This window comes from Mixophyes fleayi, chromosome 7, assembly GCF_038048845.1.
Source record: "Mixophyes fleayi isolate aMixFle1 chromosome 7, aMixFle1.hap1, whole genome shotgun sequence".
NCBI classification, from domain to species: Eukaryota; Metazoa; Chordata; class Amphibia; order Anura; family Limnodynastidae; genus Mixophyes; species Mixophyes fleayi.
Genome location: NC_134408.1, coordinates 48,066,328 through 48,076,276, shown reverse-complemented (window position 1 = coordinate 48,076,276; position 9,949 = coordinate 48,066,328). Strand labels below are relative to the sequence as shown.

The 9,949-nt window shown below is 39.1% G+C and overlaps 1 protein-coding gene across 1 annotated transcript; it reads left to right on the top strand.

Moving 5' to 3' along the window:
* Window positions 1-3,588: 3,588 nt before the first annotated feature.
* On the top strand, window positions 3,589-9,252 carry LOC142098697 (fibroblast growth factor receptor substrate 2-like). The gene is made up of 5 exons (XM_075181513.1): window positions 3,589-3,669; window positions 4,237-4,423; window positions 7,024-7,137; window positions 7,457-7,596; window positions 7,684-9,252. The coding sequence occupies exons 1-5, from the start codon at window positions 3,604-3,606 to the stop codon at window positions 8,521-8,523; spliced, it is 1,347 nt and encodes a 448-aa protein (XP_075037614.1). The 5' UTR covers window positions 3,589-3,603; the 3' UTR covers window positions 8,524-9,252.
* Window positions 9,253-9,949: the final 697 nt, after the last annotated feature.

Below are 9,949 nucleotides of genomic sequence, written 5' to 3'. Positions count from 1 at the left end.
TTGCTTACCACTGGCCCTGGCCGAGACACCCCTGTGAGATCGCTGAGGCACCCCAGGGAGCCTAGGCACACAGTGTGGGAACACTGCCCTAGCCTGTATAGCTTCAAATGGTTTTTTAAAACCCACCTGTTTAAAAACGTCTGCCAGTCATACACTGTGGCTGGATCACTTATAAATAACTAATTTGTGGCTGGCTCATATAGAAATAACTTATTGTAGATATTTATTTTAATTAGGAGTGCAGTGCACCTCTGTATATCTTTTCAAATTTACTTATCTTTTATATTGGTATGTGTGGAAATGTATTGTCTTCTGAGATAGTATGTCATATTTGGGTTTTGCAACTGTCTGGAGACAGGAAATCTCATGTTAATTAGACCTTTTCATCGCTGAGTGACCAAAATGTCTGAAAGATACAAGGAGGTAATTTTACTTGCTGTTAGACTCCCTATGCAAGTGATCACAAATGAAAGTGAATTTTGCAAGTTAAATTGCATTCAAAGCAAGATTAGAGAAATGTTATATCGTGATGGCACACATTCAATAGGAAACCTCAGACGTAGTTTTACCGCTAGCAGCAATGTAAAAAGGTGTTAAAGCCCTCCAGACTGATTTATGTGCAGGCTGCATGAAGCACCTGAATTGGTTAGAGGGGCACCAGGCTGGATTACCTCCTGCCAGGGTATCTGTGGAAATCTGTATAAAAAGCGCACTGTTTGACCGTGTATTAGTATTATTCCATCTGTAACTCTTGAAAGATTGTTAGTACCACAAACTGGTGTTTCACTGTCCTTATAAGGGCTACTTGAGCTAATAAAACATCATAGCTTCAAGATCCTGCTTTGACTACTTAACTGCTTAACCTGCAGATTAGACCAAATCTAATCCATTATCTGGCTGTTCTGAGGTTGGAACCCAGTGTCTAGTACCAATGCTCTGCCCGCTACCCTGCAGCTCTGGCCAGTGTGACAAGCCTGGAGGAACCATCCACAGCAACCCTGATCTGAAGGCAAGAGGTCAGGTGTACCAGCAAGGGGGGGTAACAGAGAGAGTTACCCAGAAGGACGCGGTTCCAGGAGCTGCTAAGGAATCTAGTGGTGGCAGCAGAAAAGTTCCCTCTTACTGCAGTTTCGGGTGAGCAATTTTGGATAAAGAAAGAGGAGGATAGTGGCAAGGAAAGCCCAGCCGTTCCCCGGCAACACAACAGATAGAGAGGCATAGGAGTTCCATCCTGTCACATCCACTCAACCATTTCACCATGTAGTATACCTCACCCTCTATCATCCTCCATTTGCTTCTTCCCTCAGATCCCCTTACATTGGCTCACCCCCATGTGTCAACCGTTTGTATGCCCCTTTCCCTTCAGATTGTATACTCTAGCGAGCAGAGCCCTCTTCCCTCCTGTTCTTATTTCCTATAATGTTTACTCACTAGCTAAGCTGCGCACTTCCCCATTGGGCTCTCTGCCTTTTGACTCCACTCCTCCAATGTCTTTATACCTCTTTCAATGGCTCTAAACCTGTTAGTTGCGCCCACGCCAATGGGCACAGGTTTCAGCCTGCGCTGAATATACTCCTTGCACCCCAGTAGTTGTGTTGAGAGTTGTAGGGTTATTTGTTTAGTGTATTGTACTGTTATACCACGTATCGTCTTGTTATTTGATATCTGTACAGCACTGTGGACCTCATGTTGCGCCCTATAAATAAACGTTAATAATAACAGATTTTGTTTCATGCCTTTTCCCAACAGTGAAAGCGTCATATATTAGATATATGTTACAAGGAGCATTAATAAAATGCTAGATTATACATTTGCATCAATTTTGTGAGTATTTTCACTACTGCTTTTTCATAAACTTAGACCTATTATCTCAATGTAATTTCTTAAAAGTGTCCCTCAATGTGTAAACACCTCTGATTAAATGAAGTCGGATGGATGTTCCATTCACTGAGTGGATCCAAAGTTATTATTGTTTTTTGAACCCCATATGGATTAAGGGTGTGCACCGGCCACTTTAAGGGGCATATTCAATTCCGATCCGATTCGCGGTAACGCGCGTTACCGCAGAAAATGCGCACAACTGCCGGGCTGCGAACGAAAATCCACGTTATTGCGGTACCGCGGATTATGTTCGCGGCCATTCCGGCGCAATCCTGCGAATCGGGATCGGAATTGAATATGGTTTTGGGTTCTGATTTGTTTTGCCAAAACATCCGACGAAAGGTTTTGGTTCTGATTTATTTTTAAAAAAGCATAAAAAGTGCTAAAAACCAGTTTTGTGGTTTTTTTTTTTTTCACTCCTACGCTATTATTAACCTCAATAACATTCAATAACAATCATTTCCACTAATTTCCAGTCTATTCTGAACACCTCACAATATTGTTTTTAGGCCAAAAGGTTGCACCGAGGTAGCTTGAGCACATAATGCCAAAAAAAGAGGTACAAGATGGAATTGTTCTGGGCCCTCCCTCCCACCCCTCATGAGATTCGACGCGAGACTTGGACGACAGAGCCTCGTTTTCAATTTTTTGCCCGCCGGAAATATCCAAACAGTGCTCGGATCCCGTTCGGATCCGCACTGTTCGGGTGTGCTCGGATTAGCGGAATCCGAGCCCGCTAATCTCTAATATGGATCATTTCCTAACATTTTCCTAATTTACCTATCAACCTGATTCATTCTGAATGACAAATAAGTGTGAAAAGGAAAAGCTATTATTATCTGAAAATAAATCAGGTGTACAGTTAAGCTGACACCCACCACCCTTTGAGAAGTTTTATTCATATTGCTCAGCCACATTATGAAGTGCATGGGGAACGTTCCTCTTCTGTCACCCCAGAATGATTACTCTTAGTAAATAGAACTTTTGGCTGCTTCTGAGGTTAATTGCTGCTATGTGACAGGTCAGGAGTGTTCCACATTCACCTTAATGTGCTAGCTAGTAAAATGTTAGTGCTCAAAGTGCCTATCTGACAGCAGACTAACCTCCCCCCCCCCCCCCAAAAAAAACCCCCAAACAAAACAGTTATGGTAAACAACCAAATCTGTGTTTAATAGTTAAATTGCAGTTTCTTCTCTTCATTGTGCAGCTTTGCAGAGTGGATAGAAAGTGCTTTTTGCGATAGGGTGGTATCTAATTAGCTATTTTTTCTGGGTGGACTAAGGTGCCCAATTAAATAAACATGTGCACAAGTATACTTATTACATGTGGTTGTTAAAATAATTAGCTGAGCAAGTAAGTTCTGTGATTCAGTTGAAAGCTCTGATTTTTTTTTTTGTTTTTACAGAAAACAGGTAGATTTAACCTAAAATTTTATCTAGTTTAAATTGTACAATATTAACCTTTTCTTTCTGCATTATGTTTATTTAAAATCTATGTTTCAGCTATATTATAAAACAAACCCTGAATTAATGATTTACATGCACACTAGTGTGTGTGGTGTTTCATGTACTCTTGGATTATTCAGTGTACTTGTTTTGTCTTTATGTGTTCTGGTTGTTTTCTTGGGAAAAATGGGTTAATACTTAATGATTCATGGAAAGTGTAACACATTAAACTCCCATAACAGGGACTGATATCTAATGTCTTTTCTTCCTAGAAGACATGGGTCTCTGTCTCTGTAGAACAGCCAAACATGGTGATTTTGAAGATGGGGGAAATCTGTTTCGGGTAAGAGCATCTCCCAGGTCTAGGTGGTCAATACTGATGCCCGTTAGATGCAGCTTTACATGTGTAGTTTTTCAAGAATAAGTAGTAGACAAAGGGCTATCTATTTATGGCTTTGTCTTTAATGTTTAACGTCTACTAAATTATGTCTAGCTGTTGTATGATTTATTAAATATTGACTTACTACATATATATATGTGCACATAAACTTTTGTTTGTAGTCATTTAGGTATAATGTCCATTAACAAAACACCACTGTGGTAATGCTTTTTGTTGCAATATCCATTAGGGATAATAGAAAGTGTTGTTTTTATTTTTTGCATAAGACCAGTGCTGACCCTGTCAAATTGCAATGACAAGTGCCCCACACCTGCAGCAGTCTAATGCCTCACTTTAATATGGTAAAAGGTTAAATAAGTTGCTGCTGTAATCTTTTGGTTTCTAACCAATTGCTGTTCATTGTGTTGTAGAACCCTAAAATAGTAGTGTGTTATGGAACTAGAACCTTTCATTTTAAAGTTTAGCAATGTTCAGTGTGTTACTGATTTTATTTTTATCTGTTTTGTACAGGTTGTAAACGTGAATGATGATGGTGAGAAGATATGTCCAGGCATTATGGAACTTACAGAGACCGCTTTAGTTTTCTACATTAAAAGAGGAGGCTATGTAAAATGGCCTTACATTAGTATACTGAAATATGGCTATGATTTAAACCTCTTTTCATTTGTCTGTGGCAGAAGATGTCAGACTGGAGAAGGTAACTTTTATTTTGCTCATAAAGGGAGTAGTCCTTTATCTACTCTAGTCCTCTAATCTATTTTGGTATATAGCTCTGGGTGAAGAGATAAAGACTAAATATTAACCCCTAACCATATGATTTCTAGTCTTTATATTGTGGAGCAATAGTAGGTTGTTATAAAAGGAAAGTTACAGCTTGCATTAAAAGCCATGTGATTAGAAGTAAAGTAACTTGGGGGTGTGTCTGTGTATAATGTATATGTATTTAACCCCACTGACAATGAATGAGAATCTCTTGTATTTTAAAGCACAGACAATATTAAATTTAATTAATTGCAAACCCAGACACCTGTTTCTATAAAGTGCCAAAACTCTTAGCAGTTCACCTAACCGCTCTAGCTTACTGAATAGATGTAGCAACTCTCTGGTCTGCAGTAGAAATTTTGTTATGGCTGTATAGCTTTTGAATATGGTTCAGGACCTACTCTGCTTGAACATTGGCTTTACTTGGAGGGCCGATAACACGCTGTTCCTGGGTATCAATTGTCCTTGTTTTTTCTGCAAACTTCTAAAAGATTGGTCTAAATATTGTATTTCTTGGTTGGGCTGCCTGGCTATAGTGAGAATAATTCTTCTCCTTAAGCTAACTTCTTTCCAAGCTCTCCAACAACAACTTCAAGCAGGTTTGTGCTGACAGATTTATTCTTCCTCTATTCATTTTAAGTTAGATTCCACTTCCCCAGTGTCTCTTGCAGGGCCATCTTAACAACATTATGGGCCCCCGGGCAAAGCAGTGCACCGGGGCCCCTACATATATAGATATAGATGTACTTGCTCAGTGACCCTTGAAGGTTTTTTTTTGTAGGTTTTTTTTCTTGCAGGATTATTTATTCTAATTAAGAGCCCTGCCTATGGGGCCCCCTTGCCCATGGGGACCCCGGGCACCTGCCCATCGTGCCCAATGGAAAAGATGGCCCTGGTCTCTTGAAGCCCTGATGTGGTCCTTCATCCCAGAAAGAGCTTGATCAATTAAAAATAAACTAGTTATTCAATCCTTCAAGTCTCATTCAGAAAGCATTTGTTACAGATAAAACATTGTTTGAGATGAGGGATCAATCATCCTGATGCCAGTGTGATAGTCAAAACAGCTTGCTCATATTGTGTTCTGTCTGAAACACATATAAATTCTTGCTAAAGGAGCCCTAAATGAAAAAGAAACATCACTGTTCTGTTTTCTTGGATGCCAATGCTTATGGGGTGCCTAAACTGCTGAATGAATAGTGTACTGGTGACTTCTTCTTTTCTGTGAAGCAGCTGGCTGCTGCTCCTCCACACTCCTTGCGGTATATTTACTAAACTGCAGGTTTGAAAAAGTGTAGATGTTGCCTATAGCAACCAATCAGATTCTAATTGGCATTTATTTAATGCATTTGACAAATTGACAGCTAGAATCTGGTTTATAGGGAACATCTCCACATTTTCAAATCCACTGTTTAGTAAATATACCCCTTGTCTGTTAATGTAAGAAGCAGGGGTGAGTGGAATGGCCAATGCCCTTAGGATGCCCACTGTACTTCTGCTGCCTCTGCCACAAAGTGGCTCCTCTTGTGCTGAGCAGTTTAATAAAAAGGGAGATTACAGGATGTGTGTGAAGAATGAAGGGGAAATTCTTGAAGTTTTAACTTGGTGTATTATAGTTCTCCACACTTTTAAAAAAGATCTTATTTATTTGAGAACCTCCAAATCCAAACAAAATCTGTTTTAGATTCCATATGTGTATTGAAGTATTTCCCATGTTGGACAAGCTAGAGCCAATCATTTTAGGGGATGTTAGGCCCAACTGCTGAGGGGTGGGGGTTTAACAGTGAATTGTGTTATTTTGGCTCCGCTACACAATGCCTTGATGATGTCACTTTGCTGCTGGGGGCAGGGTCAAAATGTGGTGATTCATGCCTAATTACATCATGGAGGCCTCAATTTCACCCACTTCACTGGGAGAACTACCTGGAATTTCGGTGTCACAGAAACTCCGGAACAGTTGGCAAGTGTGAGCTTGAATTTATTGCATTATATGGAATGAGCTTGCTGATGTAGGTAATATTTGTGTATGAAATGGATGCCAAACAGCTACAGCTTATTTAGTAGAACTTATGTAATGGTGTTATAGTTAATACTTCAGCTGTGCAATAAAAGACTCAAAATGAACAATCCACATTCAACAAGGATTCTATTCCTTCCCCATTCTGCAGTTAATTAATTATTATTTTTCCTTGGTTAATTAACGATGATTATACTAACATTTAAGAAAAAGAAATCCCAAAGGGCTACTTGCATCCCTGCTCATTAAAGTACAAGGTCTGTGTGTATACACGCCTTCCCAATTTTAGTCACAGGGCTTCGTACTGTAATTGTTTTTGCCAATCTTGCATTTAAAAAATGCACATAAGCTTCCATTATGTAGATGTTTCATATCTAGGATCTTAATTTATATGCTTATTTATACGAAGATATGCATCAGGGTTGCCCTGCATGTAGCTATTTTAGTGCATGTGCTCTTAATCACACAATTTTTATATGTAGTGTATTTTGTCTTACGAATAACAATTTTTTTTTTTTTAGGCATATTTGGTTTCAATTGTAATCGTGCTGAAGATCTATTTAATCTATTACAAATATGCATGCGGAATAATAGAATAAGTGTCACTTCTGAAACAGAATGCGAAACTACCATGAGTAAGTAGATGGTAGAATGTTTTGAGAAGTGTGTATATCTATATTCTGTACCTCGCCAGAAGTCCCCTCCCACCTCTATGTATAGGATTTTTTTTGTCAAATGATTGGTGGAAAGCTTTAAGCGATTGTTTTTCTTGAAGCTGGGTGGCTCACAAGTTCTAAGCTGTGGTCAACAATACTGTTGAATACTCTGTATTTAAAACTAAACATTTCAGAGGGGGCTATTTACAGTAAGAATTTTGGGTCTTTGTGAAAATTTCCTTTACAACAAGTAAAAGCTTATGCTGTTAGACTTCATAGTGATTGTCTCTTTTGGCAGGTGAACGGACGTTGCCATATCGATATGAAGCCTATCCTTCTTTCCCAGCTACGTCATTTGTTTTATCGTCTTCTCAGAGACCTGAACCTATTGGGAGTGAACTTATTCCTGATCCAACTTTCACAGGATCCTCAGAAGAGGTGAGATGCCATATTTTTGTTATCCCGTTCCAAACTACATATTATTTCTAGTACATATGTTCTAATGGCTCTTCTTCTCTTTCATAGTCTTGCACATCCACTGATGATAAACAGGTGAAAAGCCAACCCATATGCCATTTACCACTAGAAAAAAAGATCTCCGATGGTGGTGTCAGCCAAGTTTCTATGCATAGCTCTTTTGAGGTAGAGGAAAATTGTGGAGTTAGAGCTTACTCAGCATCTCTATTTAGGAATATAATACAAAAAGAAGACTTTGAGACTCTGGATAGCATACACTCTGGAGATTTAAATGGTGCCATTTGGGACACTGGTTATGACAGTGACGAGCGACGTGAGACATCATGTATCAGAAGAATGGGGTATGAGAATGTTATGGCCATTCCAAAAGATTGTGTAAGATCAAGGAGCATGATGGTTTCGATCAGTAGCTCAGACTCTCAAAGTACCAACTTTATTCCAACACGCATACCACCAGGCTGCTTTTTTAGTCATCCATCTTCTCCATCTCTCTTTGAGGAAAAGTGTAGTTCAGAGATGAAAATTCCACACATGAATGACAGAAACCTTTCGTGCAATGCAGTCAAACCATATTCTTCAGGGAGAGACTCGATGATTCGTGAAGACTGTGTACCTACCTATTTTAACTTTGATGTGAGACAGACAACCCAAGACTCAAAGCCTCTCAATTATATCCAGGTAGAGATGGAAAGTGGCTGTGATTCTGACAACCCCCAAACACCTCAAAGTACTGATAGCTCTCTTATAGGGACCACAGGCCACCAGTCTGAGTTTTATACAGAGCTGGATTTGAAGAAAACTGCTGCTTTGTCACTCATGCAAAAACAACGACCGAAAGACGACGGCACTAGGAAAACCAGACATAATAGCAAATATTTCCCATTTTGACCATATGAGGCTCTTATTTTATGAAAGGGGAAATATTGTACGTTTGACAAAAAAACCGTTCGGGTTTAGCAGAGTCTTGAACCTGTTTGGTCATTCCTAAGCTAGTCTTTACCAAAGAATGACTTTCCTAGGGTCTTGTGTGGACATGGTGCTGCTCAGTATGCTCCCGCCCTCTCCTTTATGGCAACCCAGGTTTTTATGTTTGTTTTTAAATGCATGTATCTTAAAAATAAGATTTGTAATCTTTTGGGTCTGGTTTTTACTTTGGATGTACCACCCAAAACGACATTTTCAGTATTGCATGGATTTATCATCTGATCAACACTATTGTATCATCAGAATACATGAACTCCATCTTCTGCCGATGAGATGGTTGTAACTAAGAGCATCTATTTCCTACAGACTGTGGAGACAGCCACTAAATCCAATCCTGAGAATGCAGCCTATCAAATGATTCGGAGATGGTCTTATTACTAAGGCAATTTTGGACTAATATTTGAGGTACTGATTCCTGGTAAATTGATACATTGCATTGTCATAAAAACTGGTTCAAACCACCAGCTGACTGCATCCATTATATAGATAATGGGTGTAAAATATATATTATTTTTTTTATCTCCTCCCCTTTTACAGCTTATGCACTTGTTGCTGGAATTTTAATACTGGCTACCTAACGTTCTTAAGCATTAAGCTGTCTAGAACTACAGTGTTTATACATAACGTGTTCAATTGTGAATTCTTCAATTTTTTTTTATTTTTATTTTTAAATATAAACATTCTGAAAAACTCTTTGTAAAATGTTCTTATTTTTCTTGCAAGAACCTGCACCTCATTCTTAATACCATACAGTAACTCTGCCCCTCAGAAAAAGGTTGGAAGAAATGCTAAGCAATGTTTCTTTTCATGAGCAACTGTAGATGGAATACACTTGCAAATATTTGAGTGACTTTGTAATGGAGATTAGATAACACAGCTCTTGCCCTCTATAGTGTGAGACTCTCTAATGACAGTGTTGTATAACTAACTAGAAAATACATACATAACATTCAGTGGTTTAGATGAGGGATACATAGCTTTATGTAGCATCTGTTTGGTTTGGCCATAGCTAGGATCAGGGGAGGGCTGGCAAATTTTAGCCCGGGGGGCAAGACTCGCCTAGTAGGAACATTTTAAAGGAAAAAAAATTTCAGGTGACCCAGCCCAAGGTAACCCACTATGGTACTAGCCATGGGTGTGCCCCCCCCCCCCCCCCCCCCCCCTGGCTAGGATTTTATCAATGATTTTGAAGTCAAAAATCATAAGCCAAAGAATCAAATGTGAACTTCTTTATTCAGACATGGGTGTGGCATTCTAACAAAAATCTGTACAACAAATAATACATTTAAACAGTATTGTATACATTTCTTGTCACTAGGCAGATTTTAGT

Excerpts from the sequence above, each read along its gene's own strand:
- LOC142098697 (XM_075181513.1), top strand. The coding sequence starts at position 3,604 with ATGGGTCTCTGTCTCTGTAGAACAGCCAAACATGGTGATTTTGAAGAT. Across the intron at positions 3,670-4,236 it reads ATGGGGGAAATCTGTTTCGG|GTTGTAAACGTGAATGATGA; the intron begins GTAAGAGCATCT and ends TGTTTTGTACAG. Across the intron at positions 4,424-7,023 it reads AAGATGTCAGACTGGAGAAG|GCATATTTGGTTTCAATTGT; the intron begins GTAACTTTTATT and ends TTTTTTTTTTAG.